This window comes from Mus pahari, chromosome 3, assembly GCF_900095145.1.
Source record: "Mus pahari chromosome 3, PAHARI_EIJ_v1.1, whole genome shotgun sequence".
Lineage (NCBI taxonomy): Eukaryota > Metazoa > Chordata > Mammalia > Rodentia > Muridae > Mus > Mus pahari.
Window position 1 is genome coordinate 65,745,152 of NC_034592.1, and position 20,000 is coordinate 65,765,151.

At 38.8% G+C, this 20,000-nt stretch overlaps 1 protein-coding gene across 5 annotated transcripts in view; it reads right to left on the reverse strand.

Annotated features, from left to right (window-relative positions):
- The window catches only part of Pde1a (phosphodiesterase 1A), a 287,640-nt gene that overhangs the window by 44,085 nt on the left and 223,555 nt on the right, over nucleotides 1-20,000 (reverse strand). For all 5 annotated transcript variants that reach the window (XM_029536147.1, XM_021192360.2, XM_021192362.2 and 2 more), the window contains 3 exons: nucleotides 18,982-19,098; nucleotides 17,913-18,053; nucleotides 8,729-8,829 (listed from right to left, as the gene is read on the reverse strand). In XM_029536147.1, the coding sequence (XP_029392007.1) occupies nucleotides 8,729-8,829; nucleotides 17,913-18,053; nucleotides 18,982-19,098 (359 nt within the window). The remainder of the gene's footprint in view (nucleotides 1-8,728; nucleotides 8,830-17,912; nucleotides 18,054-18,981; nucleotides 19,099-20,000) is intronic.

Below are 20,000 nucleotides of genomic sequence, written 5' to 3' on the forward strand. Positions count from 1 at the left end.
TTCCACATTGCTGTTGATCACCAAAGGAAGTCAGGACTGGAACTCAAGCAGGTCAGAAACCAGGAGCTGATGCAGAAGCCATGGAGAGATATTCTTTACTGGTTTGCTTCCACTGGCTTGCTCAGCCTGCTTTCTTATAGAACCTAAGACTACTGGCCCAGAGATGGCACCACCCACAAGGGGACCTCCCACCTTGATCACTAATTGAGAAAATGCCTTACAGCTGGATCTCATAGAGGCATGTCCCCAATTGAAGCTCCTTTCTCTGTGATAACTTGAGCTGTGTCAAGTTGATACAAAACTAACAAGTAAATCCTCAAATACCATATATTAGCATTATAGAAATTCTGTATATCTTTATAGTGAAGAACAGAGAAAATTTAAATCTCAAGATGTTTTAAAAATAGATTGATAGAAGCATCAGGCAGATGGGGCATAGAAAAGCAGCTCTCAGACTCCAGTGCCAGCTGATACTATTCTCAGCCCTTTGGTTGTGAAGAAGGGCTAGAAGTGTGTACATTCCATGGGATTTAATAACGGCTACAAAGTTGTTAGGTCACATACAGAAGAGGTTGATAAATGTCTATGAAGGAGGCTTAAACTAGCTCTGGACTGCTGTACTGGCTAGTTTTGTGTCAACTTGACACAGCTGGAGTTATCACAGAGAAAGGAGCTTCAGTTGGGGATATGCCTCCATGAGATCCAGCTACAAGGCATTTTCTCAATTAATGATCAAGGTGTGTGTGTGGGGGTCCCCTGTGGGTGGGATCATCTCTGAACTGGTAGTCTTGGGTTCTATAAGAGAGCAGGCTGAGCAACCCAGTCGAAGCAAGCCAGTAAAGAACATCCCTCCATGGCCTCTGCATCAGCTCCTGCTTCCTGACCTGCTTGAGTTCCAGTCCTGTATCCTTTGGTGATCAACAGCAATGTGGAAATGTAAGCCGAATAAACCCTTTCCTCCCCAACTGCTTCTTGGTCATGATGTTTGTGCAGGAATAGAAACCCTGACTAAGACAACTGCCAACATTCTAATCTGTCCACCTTGCTGACTGTCTAATCAGTTAATTAGCCTTGCAGAAGGCTGAGTATAAGCTGTAGTTCTTGCCAGAATTTTTCACAGTTGTAAAGGTTGACGTGAGGGGAATAGTACTCTAATTTGATCTACTCCCTTGCTGTATTATCTATTCCGGAGCTCTTCTTTCTCCATACAATCGTTAAGAAATATACAAACAAGCAAACAAAACTCAGCAAACAAACAAACATAACAAAATAAAACAAAGCAAAACCAAACAAACAAACCCCCAAAACAAGTACATTAAAAAGTCCAATTAGGACTTGGGTTGAATAACATTTTGACCAAATCAAAGCTTTCTATCCATGAACATGATTTACCTCTTCAATTTGTTTCGTGTGCCAGAATCTTTTTTTCTATTTTCCTTTAAATTTTTGTTTTCCACATATCCTGCTAAAGTTTCCTTTCCCACTGTTGTCCCCTCCCCACTCTTCCCAGCTGCAATCCCCTCTCCCTAATATCCACTCCTCCATCCATTTTCTTTCAGAAAAGAGCAGACCTCCCAGGGATATAAAACAAACATTGCATACCAAGGTACAATAAGACTAGGTACCAACACTCACTTCAAGGCTTGGCAAGCTAACTCAGCAGGAGGAAAAGGGTCCCAAGAACAGTCAAAAGAGTCAAAGATACCCCTACTCCCACTACTAGGAGTGCCACAAAACATCAAGGTAACACTAACTTATATGTGGAGGACCTAGCACAGACACATGCAGGTGCCAAGATTGCTGTTTCAGTCTCTGGAGAGCCTGGGAGCCTTACTTAGTTGATGGGTATGAGCTGTGTTCTCTAGGTGTCCTCAAACCTTCTGGATTCTTCCACCAAAATTAAATGGTTTTCCTCTTCTAGATTTTTCTACACATTTTGTTATGCTTATACCAAGTATTTCAGTTTGAGGATGCTAACATAAATGGTATTATATTTTCAAAGAGAAATTCCATCAGCTGTAGACTCAGGATGCCACAACCCATTGAACTTATATCCTACAAGTATCACTTCATACTGTAGCGTTTGCTTTAAGGTTCTTGGTTTATAATTTTTTTCAAATATGCTACAAATCCATGTAACAAAGATAACATTATTTCTTCCTTAATATAAAGATATCCCTATTTTCTTGTAGATGCTTATGTTTGCAATGTATTTACAAATCTTAAAATGAAAAAATTGCGCAGATTTGCTACAGCATAACCTTGTGAGACAATACATTGTTCAGTAGCTTGACTGATTTATATTATAGATTAGCTCATACACTTACTATTTCTGTACAATATTTAATGTCTACTCTTGGTCGTTTCCCAGAATGTAGTACATTGCTATTAATGGCAGTCCCTTTGACGTATAATCCCTTTTATTAGCTCACTACTCTCATCTAGGTGAGATTTGTAGGTTCTTTGACCAAGGTCTCTTGACCACACTCTCAGCACCCAATGAGTACCATTCTCTTGGACATATTCTTTCCTATTTCGTTAAGGACAACGCCTGCTCTTTCAAGCTTATTGAATTTGACCATGAAAGGATTTTGGATTTTGTCAAATACTTTTCTGCATATCTTGGCATCACTCCATTTCTTCTTTAGATTTTTCATTGAATTTCACATGTTTTTCAATTTCAAGCCAAAGATGGCTTGCATGCTTGAGATAATTGGTCATGATGCTAGTTTCCTCCTTAGTTATTATACTTTAAATATCTATATGCCCTTTCCTTTCCAATTATAATGCTAATATCTGTAAGATAGCCTAAATATCCAAGAGAAAATATTTAGCTCATCATTATTCCATCAGTGAATCATTAGCCTTTTTTTGCCCTATTTTCAAGTACTTAATCACATCATCATTCCTTTGACCCCAAATTACTTTGGCTAGGGGATAAAGAGGATGATGGAAATCACTTTCTCCCACTCAATCTTGTAATTAAATATGAATATTGCAGATGTACTCACTGTAAATTCAAATTGAAAAACTTGTTTTTCAACACAAGTTTGCAGCAGACACTTAACTCTTAAGCTGTTGAATGCATCAACAGGCTTTTATTTCTCTCCTGCCTTTATTTTCATATAATTTAAATTCTACCTCAAATTGTCTGGATAGACTTGATACAATCATGGATCCGCTGCAAGCACTCTTAGTCCTGTAAAGTGGAGTCTTGGCTTCTTTATTGTCTCCTCTTAGAGTGTTCGGCACAGAATGGAAGCAGAACCCCTATGTGCAGTGTCTTCGGTTGGCGAGCTAGACACACAGGCTAGCACAGTGAAAGGAAGCAGCAGCCTACAGCAATTAAAGCCCATAGCAATTTCACTACCAATGGCCCCTAGAACCTAGTCCCTCTGCCATTCCTCCTTCTTGCTAGATACATTTGCTATGTGTGCTGGTTGGTTTTAAGTGAATTTAATATAAGGTAGAGTAATTGGAAAGGACTCTGAATTGACAGAATACCTTCATAACATTGGCCTGTGGGCAAACCTGTGTGCCATTTTCTTGATAAATGATTGGTATGGGATGGCTCTTCCCTTTGTAGGCAGTGCTTTATCTGGGATGATGGTCGTGAGTTGCAGAATAAAAGCAGCCTGTGCAAGCCAGTAAGCAGCAACCCTCCATGGCCTCTGCTTTAGTTCTTGCCTCCATGTTCCTACTTTAAGCTCCTAGACTGACCTCTGTCAGTGAAAGAGTAACCCGGGATTTGCAAACTAAAATAAACCCTTTCCTTCCCAAGTTGTTTTTGGTCATAATGTTTTATCACAGCAATATGAAACTCTGACTAAGACACTGTGGTAGGAAACTGTGTCGCACAAAGTAGACCGTCTCTGACTTTTTGACGGATGAAGTTCTAGTTACAACCTAGCACTTACCTACTGCTGAATGTTTCCTGGTGAGCAGGTGAGTACAAACAAAGAAGGAACCAATGTTGTCCCTGAAGCAATACAAAAATGTGGAAGGCTGCACTAATTCGCTTCGCTCTAGGAACCATTTGCTATTTGTGCTATAAAATCATATCGCCTGCCTTATATAGACATAAGATTTTAAAAAGAAGACACTGAAGAAATCTGACATCTATCTCCTGCAAGCAGTATATTCAAGAGCATTATCTAATAGTCTACCAGATGAAGCAAGTCTTTCATTTTGTTAGCACAGCATAAGCGAATTGGCCTATCATTCGCTAGAATAATTGCTTGCTCTTATGCATCCTGCACTGTCATAAAAGCGAAACTGTGTGCAGGTCCAAGCAACCTCACATACTTTCTAACAATCTCACAACTTAAACCTGGCTTAGCTAACAATCATAGCTCAACACAAAGGAAGGTCATACGTAATTCATATTTGAGGGATAATCAAATCAATATTAACTGAATATGTATTTCCAGAAGTTTGCCAAGCTCATAGGAAAAACTATGATTTTTTTCCAACGGTCTCATTTATGTCATGCAAATGCAGACCTATCTATAGTAGGATTTTCAGGGTTATTATATGCTGCGGCAATGAGGATCACTCCCTTTCTGAAAAACAAGCAAAACTGTGTTTTTGAATCACATTTAGCATAGCAAAATATGTATGGCTTTGTCTTATAAATCCAACAAGCTTGCTGAGAATACAGCATGCTCTCAATGTTTGATGGTCTTTTACTGCTAAAAAAGAACAAGACTCTAAGCAGCATGTAGTATCCATGGTAACGTGTAGCTCGTCATTTGCTGTTCACAAAGGGAAAATTAATTCCATTTATTTACACTTTCAAGGATTTCATGCATTATAATATTTTGAGGGAACTCAGATGCAGCCTTGCTTATTTTGTTTATAAGGTAAATGCACCTCCATTTTACAAAAGCCCTATAAAACCAAATAGCATGTACACTATAAAATAAAATAGAATTAATGTTATGGTGATGTTGATCTTATTTCTCCTTTGGCAACATGAAGGTAGCACCATGAATTGAAAAGGTTTTATTGTTGTATGTTTTTGTCATTGAAATAGCTCCCTTTAATAGAATTTTCAAGCTCATGTAGTGTGAATCCATTAAAAAAATGGATCTTGTGAGAGACAATGTATATGAAATCCAGTAAAATATAAGACCACAGTCACTTTTATTATTTCTTACTAGAAATGAGGACAATACTAATTTTTCTTGCCATCATCATTATTTCTCTCTTCTCCATGTGGCATCTCTCTTTCCCTTACCTAATTCCTATGCCTTCTCTTACTTCTCTAAAGACTAACACTTAAGCAGGTTAGGTCTGTTCACCTTACTGTAGGTGATTAGTGAAAGAGCAAGCACCATGTGATATCCTGATATAGAACTGGAGAAAACCACTTTGGTCTTCACTGTTCAGAACAGAAAGGGCAAGATGTGCTCACTGGTTATGGGTCACTTGCTCCCCTCTCTAAACCCTGGAACTGTTGGCCTATACAGAGCCCAGCCCAGGAATGACTCATCTGTCATATAAATCCTCCTTATTATGGATTCTGTGGGTGCAAAAAGTCTTCAACAAGCAACCTTAATATAAACAGTCTTCTCCTCCCTGGAATCAGAGTACAGTAAAAGGAAAGGCGTTCTTTTTACTCTACAAAATAAGCTGATAGCACTCCTGCTTTATAACCAGATCGCAAAGTTCTTCTTTCCCTGTATTTTTCTCTATCACTCTGGGGGAGCGGGCTACACAGAACAACTTCACATTTTCACTGAGTGTTAGCTTTCTTTGTTGATCAACTGACCATCCTGTGTGCAGCTTTAGCAGTTTGGATGCACCCTTTGTGTGTCTCTTGTAGGAGCAGGGATCTGTAGTCACTGGACTGAATCTGCCCCTCTTCTGGACTCCACAGTCTCAGCACTGCAGTACACTGACTGTGTACTTTCATAGGCCACTTCATCCTAGTGATTTTAGGTTTTTTAAAAAATATTTTGTGGGATATAAACAGAATGACCTATAAGTTGAATTTCAGTCATCTTAGGTCAGCATTAAGTTTTAAAATACCTAATATTGTAATAAATATTGTAATAGACTGTGTCTTTCCTCCCAACACCAATGCAAAAAATCCTAATATCTAAAATACTAGTTGTTGAAATATTTCTATTAAAAAACCTAAGGAATCAACCACGTAAAGCTAGCACATTTATTTAATAGCAGCTCCACTCATAAGTGACAAATTTAGCTGACTAATGGTCTTCTAATAGGTGACTGTAACAATTGTGGTGGGACCATACTATGTAATATTATTCAGATATCAAGAATAAAAATGAGTTACCAAGACATGAGAAAACATAGAGGAACCTTTCACATATGTTGCTGAGTGGGGAAAAAAAAATCAGTCCAGGATATATACTGTCTAAGTTCAACATGGCACTTTGGAAAAGGCAAAAGTAACCCAATCTTTAGAAGAACACCGTTCCCAGTGGTGAAAGGAGGAAAGAAATAAGCAAAGGAGATACTTAAATCATGTAAGCTACAGAGAGGTTCCTTAGACATTTATCAAAACCCATAGCAATTACAAACAGAATCTGAGCCCTAAAAAGAAGCAAGGACTTAATTAACATATTAATATTAACTCATTAACTGCAAATAGTGCTTTATAGTCAAGCTGTGCACATTGGTTCTGATCCTTGGGCAAAACTGTAGGGTAACTGGGTTGACCCTACAGAAACTTTGTGCCCCATGATCAGTTTTCTATAAATCTACAATTGCTCTAAGATATAGTTTATCAAAACAAAACCAGTGAATAAACAAAAATATTTAACACCTATTTAACACTGTGAAAAGGGGAATATTGGGAAACGGATAGGTTTAAGTGAGAAGGGAGGGGGGGCAGGGAGCTTGGGAAGAGTGAGAGAAGACAGGTCAGCTAAAGCAATGGATAAAAAGGCTGATACTTGATGTACTAATTAAAAATAAAACAGAATTTGAAGGCAGTACTTCTGTGGATAGATAAAGCTGCTTCCATAAGTTGTAAGTTATTAAATGAAAATCCAAGCGGGGAATACCTTCCTATGATGTATAGTCATGGAGTCTCCAAACCCTCAAAATAATGCAGACAAATTATCACTGCTGTTGGTTTCCCTCTGGAACTAGATGGTAAGAGCTTCCTTTTGAAGGCATCACATTCTCTTAGTCTCAGACTTAGAGAAATTAAGGTGGAACTGTGATACTTCCTCACTAGAAGGCTATCCCTCAAGAGTGCCTGAGGCTGCCCTGTGGTTTGCTGAAGGAGAACTCTCACCAATAGACTTACTCTGCTGTAGATCCTATATGCACACTACCAATCGGACAGACAGACAGGAAGTGCCCACTAGTAGTAGTGCCGCATCTGTTAGAGGGATAATAAACTACTTGCTGATTATATTCGTAGTCCACTGTCACAATAGGGAGTTCATGTTTGGTAGTGTAACCCTGGTTTAAAGCCTATGGCGGCAGAGGTCATAGGCCTGAGTAGGGAAATTATTAATGTTGTTTCTGCTTAATGACCATAATATTCACATCAAATTGCCTTTTAAATAACTTTGTTTATACCTATTTCCTTCTTAAGCAGTCTTGGCTAATCAATCACAAAATATCAGCAAGTGAGTTGCATCCTGATTTACTCTAGACTAAATTCTACCTCTATCTGATATCTCCATTTAACTAAAAAGAACTTAGGTAAACCTTCCTTTTACAGACAGAGTTCTGGACCCCACACATACCAGATTCATATGCTGAATCTCTAATCCTCAGTGTGACTGTATTTGGATATATATCTATTAAGGGTATAATTGGGATTTAAATGGGGTAATGTAAGTGGTGGAACCAAATCCTGTATGAATTGTGTCCTCATTTGAAGAGGAAAAAACACCAAGGGGTATATGCAGAGAGAAAAGACCAGGTTGGGGACACAAGGAGGTTGCTGTTTGCAAGCCAGGGAGAAGGGCCTAGAAGAGAACACTCCTCTGTCCCTTTAGTCTTAGACTCCAGACTGCCAGTATTGTCAGATGTCAGAAAGGAATTGCACGTTGTTTAAGCCATCCGTTTGGGGGTGTTTTGTTATAGGAACCCCAGAGGCTACTATAATCCATATCTACTCTAGTACTTTGGCTTGAGTAACTGCCGCTTTAGCCTTCATTAAAGCATCTTATTTTTCAATTATATTAAATACTTCCTAATGTCCTGGAACGAGATTTCTTCAATCTCTTGATTTTCTAAGAAATAAAATTGTGTACCTTTTATGACATATATTGTGTCTCAAAACAGTGCCTTAGACAATTTATTATATTATGTTCCTCAGTGAATATATGTCTGACATATATGACTACTTAGGCTTAGCCTTGGCAGAGAGAACTTATCCTACAGACATCTATGTTCTTTAAGTTGTTAATATGTCAAGTATAAAGTAAGGTTTTGAACAAGAACAGTAGATGGATTTCAGTTGTTAAAGCTTAAGCAGGATTGCTAAAAATTTGTTAAACCTATTCTTAATAAAATCTACATGTTCTAAACAACTTCTCTTACTAATAAAAAACAAGTAAAAATCATTTTAATTGGCATATATCCAATTGTTCATGGTAATGGGTTTCAGAAGGACACTCATTTTGTTGATTTTTATTGTGTACTTTGACTATAGTTATCTTCCTTGCCCTGTTCTTTTGAGAAAAAACAAGTTTTAAGTTTTCACTTGTTAACGCTAAGACATCATTGCACTTACCTTGTCTGAATATGGAAGTTGTTTGTTGTTCCTGTGTGCTCATAATCATGAATGGCAGCTGCAAAGACCATGGCTAAAATTTCCAGTTCAGTGAGCCAGTGCTAGCAAAGGAAGCAAACACATTGTCACATTCAACATCTTCATCATCATTTCTCTTTATGAGGACATCGTTAGTGTGTTCAGAATGCACAGTCATGTAAAATAATGCCCCATTTCTTTCATATGAATTTCCCTTCTCACTCCATTAATTGTGAATAATGGTTGCTTTATGAAACCAATGATTGTGTCATGCTTTGTAAGTTCAAAATTTAAAATTCAAAATATGATTCCTCTTGCTACTTGGAAAAAGAGTCATTTCCCATCGTTTGAAAGGTTAACTCTAACTGGATTTTGAGATTACAATCTTACTAGCTTGGTTTTGCATGATGTAAATGAAAATATAGTAGTCTTCTAACATGGAGTTCACCTTCATTAAAATGTATATAATAGATAATTGTAGAAGATCATACAGAAGATGCCATAAGAACAGATTTCCACTTAAAATTGAAAGTACTTATTTTTCCCAAGAGAGAAACTGAAATATGATTTTAGATTTTCACATATGGAATGGTTTCCAAGGATGTGCCAAATTTTGTATGTATAACATGTATATTCCAATTCAGTGAAACTTAACAATGACAAAGGAAAGAATAATTTCATGTAAATTCAGACCCTTCTATTTCATATTCACTGGCCTTTCTTTTACCATCTGTATAATACCATTTTTTCTACTCCTATAGTTTATAGAATATTTCAGTGAATTGTTCATTACTCACTTCAATTAACACACAATAACACATATGGCAATTAAAATAAATAAAACATAGTAAAATTAAATTCTCATGCTCCGTTGCCTAGGCATGTTTCACATGGCTACTAATCACATGGGCCAAGTGTTTTCACTGAGAAGAGCTAAGATACAAATTTTTACCACCATCCACAAATACTTTTTTTGGACAGTCCTGCAAGAAAATAGGACTTCTGTTAGGAAAAAAAGTTCTAATGTGAGAGGAAATTTTCTCTTGGTCATTTTTCATACATTTGAAACATATAAAGAACTAAAACACTGACAAGCACACACACCCATATATGCACATGCACATACAATTATATATATATATATATATATATATATATATATATATATTATATATTATAATATACATACATATACATGTACATACATGCCCATACATACACATATATACTCATATACATATATACATGTGTACTCATGCATACATATGTATACATACATGCACACACAAGCCCATATATGCCCACACATGCCCACACATGTACATGCATACACATATATACTCATATACATACATATGTACGTATGTATGTATGCATAAATACATATGTGCACATGTGCATATACACACACACCTACACACCACAAGAAGAACACCAAATGACCTTTATTTATAGTTTGTAAGAGGTCACAGGATACAGGTACAATCTGGTACTGGTAGACAGATTTAATGTTGACAATGGATTTTGGGAAAAAAGATGGCTGAAAGTAAAAGTTCTTTACATAGAAACAGCAAATGGAGAATGATGCCATATATCATATTGATATGATTAATATGATTGATGTGGTCTATATTGAAACAGAGTTGGCAATAGCCCTATTATGTCTGAGAGCCAGTTTAAATGAAGTTAAAAGGAGGATGAAGAGTATGAAACCAATTGATGCTCTTCTTTCATTAAAATTAATAGATTTGGATTTTGTATAAAAGGCAGTCAGGAGCCACTGAAGACCTGTGAGCTGGGAAGGACGAGCTGATGGGTACTGACTCTTAGAGCTCACTGAGATGTGCTTCTCCCACTGAACTAAGGGCAGACTTTGGCACACAGCAGGAGATATTGTTTGTAGAGTTTAATCCCATCAGTCTTCATAAAAGAGAAGTAGTGGGGAACAGTGGAAAAGAGTGGATGGTCAGTTAGTCCAGTGTGTGAGTCCTTCTTCATCCCTGGGGAAGCGAGCTGTTTACCTTCTGAGCTACAGTTCCCATTAAAACGGAATTAAAGAGTATTTCTCTGTAAGCTTTCAAAAGTTTAAAGTAAATTTATAGTGCTTTTCCTATCAAAGCCTTGCCCAATATCTAAACACAGAGCAAACAGCATTTTCCTACAGTCATTACTTAAAGCATTAAATGGAGACGATGAGAACTAGCACGTCCTAACTGACGGTACCTGACTTATGAAAGCTCTGTGTGTAGGGAGTGACATTCAGAGCTAACGGGACTTAGTGTAACTAGCTGCTTGGTGCATGTACACACTCATCTGAGTCATTAAAAGGAAAAAGATGACCTCGGTAATAGCCTGTCTTACAGACTGACCTGGGACTGACCCTCTACAGTTCCCACTGAGCCCATCGTGAAAGAAGTTGGTACCCTAGGGATCCATTGTTTATTAAAGAAACGCGTTTCCAAGGGAACAGAAATCACCTGTCATCTTCAAACATCTCTTATTGGTCATAGTTATAAATTTAACTCTTTTTAAAAAGGCAACTTTAAGTACCTTTAAGTAGAATAATATCAAATATAAAGCTGCAAAGTAAATTTAGAGATGGGATTTAATCACACATTATCTCATAATTATTTGAAGTTACTTAATCTCTGCCTTCCACAAGAAGAAGTTTCTCCACACACCCCACTTAGTTATTAAAGTGTTGTGGTTTTATTGATTTCCTTTAGATGAGAAAATTTGGGAATACAGAAATATTTACATTCAAGTGAAAAATATCTTTATTTGTATTAGTTAAAGTAGAATTTTGGAATAACCGCTAGCTCTTTCACAGCTGATTCATTGATTACTGGTGGTGAATGTCCTTAGAGCAAAAAAAAAAAAAAAAAAAAGATTAAGCTTGTAGACTTTTCAAACAATTCCTGGGGACAAGCTAGGACATACAAGGTCAGATTATATCATGGTTCCTATCTGGAAAAGAACCGAGTCCAACACTGGGGATCTGCTGGTCCTTGATGGGCAGAAATCCAAGGTTAAAATGACGAGCCATGAGCAATGTAGATTCTGCACCTCATCTAAACCGTAGACAGTGTGTGCCTAGAGGAGGGCTTGGACAGACATATTCTTAAGTGGGCAGTCCTGCTACACAAGAAGGAAGTACTCGCCGCTCCTAACAGCTTACACAGCAGCGATAGACAGGACGGGCCAGAGACGACGTTAGATGGGCCTTTGAGATTCCATTATTCTTATACTGGTCCTATTTTCCACTCAGTAAGTAAATATTTGTGTCTTTATGTTGGCTGATAGCAAAGCTGGGTCCCATGGAATGGGATCAATGTGCCAGAGTTCACACAGGGACAAGAGCCAGGATTCAGACAGAAAAAAAAAAGGTTGTATTTTCTTTTCCTTCTGTAGATAGCAGTATGTTTCATGGTTCGAGACCATTGTTCCTGTTCTAATCATTCAAAAGCAAAATAACTAACTGAATTACCTGGGTATATGAATGGGTAGAAGTTAATAGAACTCTAAGACTATATTCACGTTTAAATTGCTGTGTATGTATGTGCATATGTGTGATAAAGTATATGTTTAGTCTAGGGAGAATTTTAGGTCAGAAAATCATATTGACTTGGTTCTTAAAAGCATTCTTTTTCCTTCAGAGCATTTTAAAGGGACATAATTAATAACTATTTGAGCCTAAAGTGCTGGGGTTGACACATTTTCTTCATCATCTTTTGGGGGAAAAACTGCAGCAGTTTGCTATAATTTTACACAGAAAAGTATTGCATTATGAAAGCAAATAATAATATGGCTTGTATTTGCACTTATTTTCTTTCAGGTGCTGCACAAAGTGCTTTATATTGAGACTTAATGGCTCTTCATTACCAACCTGTGAATTGGTCAGTATTATTAACTCCGTTTTAGTGAGGAGTTAATAGAGGCCAAAATGGAGAGCTAGCATATTAGAAGTGGCAGATAATGTTTTCAAAGCTGGTGGCAGCTTCCTAAGCCCACGCTCTTTCAAACAATATTCCCAAGGAAGCCATTACCACAGACCATGGGCTCCCTGCCACATTTTCTGCAGATTGATCAGAGAAAAATAGAGTCATCCCTAAGTGTGGGAGTTGGCATCCGGCCAGGCAGTGGGTTGCAAATTCCAAAGAAAAGATTGCAAGTTGCCTCTCTTTCTTCTACCCAGTTCCTTAGAGAGAACGAAGGTCACCAGCTACTGAGTACAAAGTGCTCTGGGTATGGCCTTAGAATGACCTTGTATTCAAAGAGACAGTTGGAGGTAGTTTGACATCACTCCACAGAGCAATGGCTTTTTTAGTAAATGTATTTCCTGCACATCACTGTCACTGTGGCATGGGTTACAAGTTAATCAGGTGACAAAAGGAGAGAGAGAGAGAGAGAGGCAAGCAGCCGTGCCAACATCAAGTCCCTACCTCTCTCCACAGCTGACTGACTGTCAGGACTGAGGGCTTCCCCTCTGACATTAACACACAGGAAACTCCGTCACAATCCCTTTCAGATGATGCTCCTCAGAACACTTTGCAGGTGACAGATGCATTAGTCACCTGACAGCCTTGGCCTGGAACTGGAGTGCTCTAGAAATGTCACTCTGATAAGAGGCCAGCTCGAAATAGCAGGGAATCAACGCAACGCTAAAAGGAGTGATCTGGTCTTTTCCATACCAAATATGAAGGATGACAAAGACTGGCACAGGTTTAGCTGGCATCTCTGTAATGCATTTTTGTTCCAAAGACCTAAATGTTCATTTGTACGAAAATTAGTGTTCACCTACCACCGTGGAAGAAAGCTTGTTAAAACTGCATTTCCAAAACTGTCATGTTTGTAGTGTGATCTCATTTTGACAAAATACTCAACACATTCAATTCGTGAATTCATTTCACCTGCAAAAATTGTATTCCATTGTAAAATTTACTCTCCCTGTTGCTTTAAGGGCAGTTTCTGGATCTTAGTCTAGATGAAATTAGGTTTGCCAGAATACTAATTTTGTAATGGTCACACTAACAGATGACCCCACTGATATTTTGCTGAAGAATGATTAAAATCGGAAGCCAGGTGTCACGCCGATTTTGTTAATAGACAGGAAGTTACAATCACATTTTTGGTTTTCTCAGCAGTGCCTCTGACCTGCACTAATGGCTTCATTTACTTGGTATTGTACCAGGAAGCAAGGACGTGGGCTCAGAGTTCCCACGCTTCAAGAGAACAGGAAAGGGCATTGCACTCAACAAATCTTTGTAAGTCTAAAAGCACATGGTGGGTGAGGGGATAGGAAGGGGAGTAGGCAACAAGATCAGGAGTAGAGAGGGCAGGGGAAAGAGGAGAGTAATCTGGGCAGGGTGAGGCATCTCTAGGATGTGCCAGAGTTCCAGACTTGGGGTGGGGAGGTCTCAGGGAGTCCATGGGGGTGACTCTAGCTTAGACTCCTAGCAGTTGGGGGGGGGGGATATCGAGCCTGAAATGGCCACTTGCTGTGCCCAGGCAGGACTCCCAGTGGAGGAATAAGGGCAGCAGCCCACCCACGAATTCTTCAATCCAAAATGTATCCTGCCCACAAGATGTGTAGGGACAAAGATGGAGCAGAGAAGGAGGGAATGACCAACACAATGACTGGCCCGAACTGAGATCAATTCCATGGACAAGAGGCAAACCCTGACACTATTAATGATAGTGTCATTAATGATAGTTATGCTTGCAGGCAGAAGCATAATTGTCCTCTGAGAGGCTCCACCCAGCAGCCAAGGGAAAGAGAAACAGAAACCCACAGCCAAATATTAGCTGGGCCTTGGAGAGTATTGTGGAAGAGTCAAAGAAAGGATTGTCAGACCTGAAAAGGACAGGGACTCCACAGGAAGACCAACAGAGTCAACTAACCTGGACCCTTGGGGGCTCCCATAGACTGAACCACCAACCAAAGAGTTGTCCTAGACACCCCCACATGTAGTGGAGAAGCATCTAGGTCTTCATGCAGGTCCCCCAACAACTGGGGTGGGAGCTCACTGACTCCGTTGCTTGCCTTTGGACCCCATTCTCCTAACTTGTCTTATGTCAGTGGGAAAGGATATAACTAGTCCTACAGTGACTTGATGTGCCATGATGTGATACCCAGAAGGAGCTTTGCCCTTCTCAGAGTAGAAGGCAAGTAGGGGAATGTGATAAGGAACTGTGTCAGACGGGGCACTAGAAGGAACGGGATGGGGGGTGATATTGGGATGTGAAGTGAATGGATGGATGAAGAAAGAGAGAGAGAGGGGGGAAGAAAGAAAGAAAGAAAGAAAGAAAGAAAGAAAGAAAGAAAGAAAGAAAGAAAGAAAGAAAGAAAGGAAGAAAGGAAGGAAGAAAAGAAGTCACATGGTGGATTTGAAATTCTCTGCTTTCCATTAATGTGACACCTTATATCTTTTCAGTGTAACCTTTGAACTTCAGAGTAAAAGAGAATAAAAGAGGAGGTCTTTATTTGGTCCCCATGTCCTTGCAGTAAACAAACAAACAAACAAAAACAACAAAATGTGTTTGCACTGAATCATATTGTAAGATGAAAAATCTCTGACTGGGACAGCCCTTTTTTTCTTTTTCAATTGTCTTCACAATTGAGCAGCTATTGAGTTAGAGCAAAATGGGCGTTGCTTCTTCACCCTCTTTCTCAGAGAGCTAATCCTTCACTCTCCACTGTAGAGTGATATTTAAATAAATAGCTTTTACTTTTCTAGTTAACTTAAAAAAACACAATAAATTCAGGAAATATGGAATAGCAAACGTTTGGAAAAAAAAAAAGTCACCTCATAGTTAGGGCCAGAACAGAGGCATTAGAAATCTACAGGCAAGTGGAGAACCCTAAGGCAATGTTTCCCACAGAACACCACTTAGAATGGTTAGGAGCTCCCTGCTTCCATTCTCATATATCATGCACACTAAAGCAAGAGAGAGCAGTGCCTTCCAGAAAGGACTGTGACAACCGAGACTCCTTGACACAGAGGGTTTGGGGAAAACTGAGTTACTGCACGGGGGCACTCATTCAAGAGAAACCAAGAGTTCTGAAAACACTTAGGACACTTTTTAAAGTGCTTTGTCATAGGGAGGGCATTTCTACAACGTAGTGAAAATTTAAACTATTCCTTAAGTATGCATCTGAGCTTCCCACCACCACCCATATCAACAAAGAGCCACAAGTGCAAGCTATCCTAGACCCCAAGTCAGGCATATCCTCAGCTGTCTCCAGCTAGTGCAGCTAGCTGGCTGCAGTCACATGAGACACCTCAAATGTAAGCCTTCTTGCTGGGACTCTTAGCCACAGGCCTTTGAGAGAGAAAAACAAATCACTGTCTCGAGATGCTATGCTTTGGACGAATTTCTTGCAGAACCAATAACATGAACACAGGGCAGAAGAAGGATCCGACCCCAAGGCACTGAAGGATCTGCAAAGCTTAGGTGACAAAGGAAAGTAAGGGCTAAAAATGTATTTGGTAAATGTGTAAGGAACCGTGGGAAAAATCCTCACACATGGATATTATAGGTAGTAGTCAACAGAATTAATTTCAGAATGAGAAAATGCAGGTGTGATGATGCCTTTGTTCATCTTAGAGAATCATGCACCTGCTACAGGTTGGCAAGCTCTTTGGGACTTACGCTAAGGCCTCAGAGGATTTTCTTGGGACCCTAACCCTTATCAGGCAGAGTGAAGAGCTTGAGGGAAGATCATGAGTTCCATGATGGCACTGGAATGGGATGGTTCTGAAACACCACATTACTGAGAGGTCAGCTTCCAACTCTGGAAGATTTAGCTTGAATAGATGCCACTTACAGATGTTAATGACATTATATTAGTAAATACTGGCACATAAGAAATTAAGAAGGTGCAGGACTGGAGGGTGACTGACTCATGGCCCATCCTCCTCAGTGCTCAACATAGTAGGTATTTATTTTCTCTGTCTAGTTGTATCCTGACCTGGAAGACAACACAGAGATTCCCAGACCTCCCACAATCTTCCCTTACTGTTACCCTAATTAATATCTGCAGGTTGAATATCTTGTTCATTCATTCATTCACTGTGGTGCAAAAGTCAGAAAGGAATGCCATTAAAAGTTTATCTACATAATTCCCCCAACCCTCTTTAAGGACATGTCTGTAAATTATAGTCTTGTATGCACAGAGAAACAATACTGAAGTTAGGTGAGCTAGAGAGTATTTATCCTTAAGATATTCTGACAACGCAAGGCTTTTTCTCTATGTCAATTATTTCACTTATTTTAATTTTGGGTTTTTTTTTTGTAAGAATAAAGAATTTACATAGAAAAGAATGTAGAAACAAACTACTCTTCAAGAGAGTATGCTGCATGCCCAGACAACAACAAAAAAAAATGTACTCCAACAGCACATTGGAGGCTCCTTGTCTCATAATGCCATGTCAGAGCTTTATATACAAATACAAATTTCTGTCTCTTGATGTCAGTCTCTCTGTCTCTCTCTGTCTCTGTCTCTCCATCTCTGTCTCTGTCTGTCTGTTTGTCTGTCTTTCTCCCCCTCTCTCTCCTTTGTGTTATAGTTTAGTGTTTTTATGGAATTCATGAATGTAAAAATAAAAGGGTCTCTGTGTCTATGTTTATACGTCTTCTAGGGTTCTTTTATTCTATATGTTTGTACTGTATATATTATTTTGCACTATTCCAATGGGCTAGTTTATATTATATTATATTATATTATTTTATATTACATTATTACCCTTAGAAGCCTGCTTGTTTTCTAATGAGAGACAGAAATGGGGTGAATCTACTTGAGAAATAATAAGATGGGTGAAACTGGGAGGCATAGAAGGTGGGGAAACCATAATTTTTATATATAAGAAAAATCCATTTGCAATAAAAAGGAAACAAAGTACAAGCAAAAATGTACTACAGTTCAAATTTTTAAAAATTAACATATTAAATATATTTTAATTGACCTTTAAGTATGTTTTCTTCCACAGAATTCAAATACTTTCTGAAAAATATATAAGTAATTTGTAAAATCCCAGTGAGTTTTACATGTATGTTAGAAATACATATGATATTGTACACATATTTGTTCATGGCAAGAGGAACTCAGGAGAATGGTATGTGCTGTCTCCATGCTAATACACTTCATTTATAAAGGGTTTCTTACCATGATACCTGTATGAAGCATTATGTAATGCACAGTTTGAGTGACATCAGCTGCATGGACCAAATTATGATATGGATTTTTGTGCTTGCTGTAACCAACTTCTAAAGCTTCTGCGAAGGCAATTAGGCAAGAAACAGGAATCTGTGGAAAGCAATATTTATGATCATATTTTGGCCAAAATTGTTAGGCTACATAAGAAAGAGCACAGTGTTTGGAAATGGAACCAAATTAATGAGTCAAATATGGACAGTAATTTCAAGTTCAATCTGATGAGTCTTGAAAAATCACATTATTGATATATTAGCTTTCAATATGGGGGACTGTAACCCAAATGAAATGGCTCATACCATATAGTTCTGTCATTTTATATATTTCACAGTAAAGAAAAAAGGCTAGTTCTTAAAAGTATAAAATGCCTAAATATAAGCAGCAAGGCCTGGCATTCCCATCTGTAGGAGGAAATCTTTGGCCTCCCAGTACTTTCCAGCCTTTACAATGCCCTGATCCTCCAGCAAACAAAAGCCGAAGCCTCGGACTACTCAGGAATCTGAATCAAATCTGTTGCTTCCATGATTCTAAGTGAAACCAATTTGAAGACCCTTCTTTTCAATCTATGAAAAGCTTCCAGTCAGTTAGATGTGGTTCTGACATTCCAGTGCTCCTGTGGCTGAGTCAAGAAGACTATTTGGGATGATCCTGTGTTACATCGCAAATTCACAGTTACCCTGGGCTACACAGAAAGACCATGCTCGATATTAAAACATGGAAAGGGCTTTTGTGTAGTACATAGGCACTAGAACCCACTGAACTTCTTCAAGACACGGTGTCTGTCCTGCTCTTATTCTATGAGGAATCCAGAGGTACCCTTGTTGGGATACACTGTCCTCATTTTATGATGCACAGACATGTCAGTGAGCAGTGGCTTCATCAGACAGTGAGCTCATACCGCTAACCTGTGACCCACTAAATCAACCTGAAGGCATCCATCAATGAATGGCTCAGTGCTCTGTATTGTCATTTTTATTCACATAACCAATTCTCTAAGTGTCTCACTGTTGACGTTTCTGACCTTGAAGCGGTTGATAAGATCATATCTGGTAAACAGTTCATAAATCATAAACTTCAGACTATGCTCTCCACTTGCTTCATTTAAGGCAAATACGTCAAAAGACCATTTATCAACTTCCTGTAGAAAAGAGAGTGAGTATTTTAGACATCAAGATCGTACTTCTTTTCACAGAAACATATTTAACATATTAATCACTGAGCATGCAACATGGAACTTGCAACTGAACATATCACACTACATTGTACTGGTGTCGGTTGTGACTGAGTGTTGAGAGTCTAGCTGTCACGCATCGTGCAGCACCAAGGTTTTCCCTCCAGCCACAAGATGATGAAGCTGATGTAATAAACGTGGGAACAGTCTAATACTGCCTTCATCTTTTTCTCCGTCTGACTTCCTGTCATAAATCATTTTCTAGAATGGCTCCATTTTAAGGCCGGCTTGCTGGTGTATGGGTGACATCAATTGAGGGCTAGAAGAGAAAACAGTCCAGGTCTTTGTTTCCACTCATCCAGCCACCTGCTTCTTTGCTTGGCATTTCAGCATAAAGGGCTGGTAATTTACCTTAAAGCACTGATATTATCTGTTGTTTGGAAGGATGTAAATTCCAGAGGGAATCAGAACCTTAGCCTCCCTCACATGACCTAGGCTGACTCACTTAAAGACCTCCGAGAGACAGTGAGAACTAGAAGTGGCTCATTTGATTGAAAAGAGGGTTAGTAATTTCGCCATTTCATGCAGTTCTTTGGAGGACGTAGGCAGGTCTATAGGGAAACAGACCCCACCCGTGGCACTGGGAGCAGGAAGGAGGACTATCTGCCAGCACAGTCACCACATGGTTTTGCTGAAGAAAATCTAATGGAGTACATTATTTTGTTCTAAAGTAGATCCTGCCTGTAAGTAAGAGAGGCTTGGTGAATACATGCAAACGCGTGCGCACGCGCACACGCGCACACACACTGGCTTATTTAGTGTTATAAAGTAAGTGGACAGTTAAAACGATGACTAATTATATATGTGTG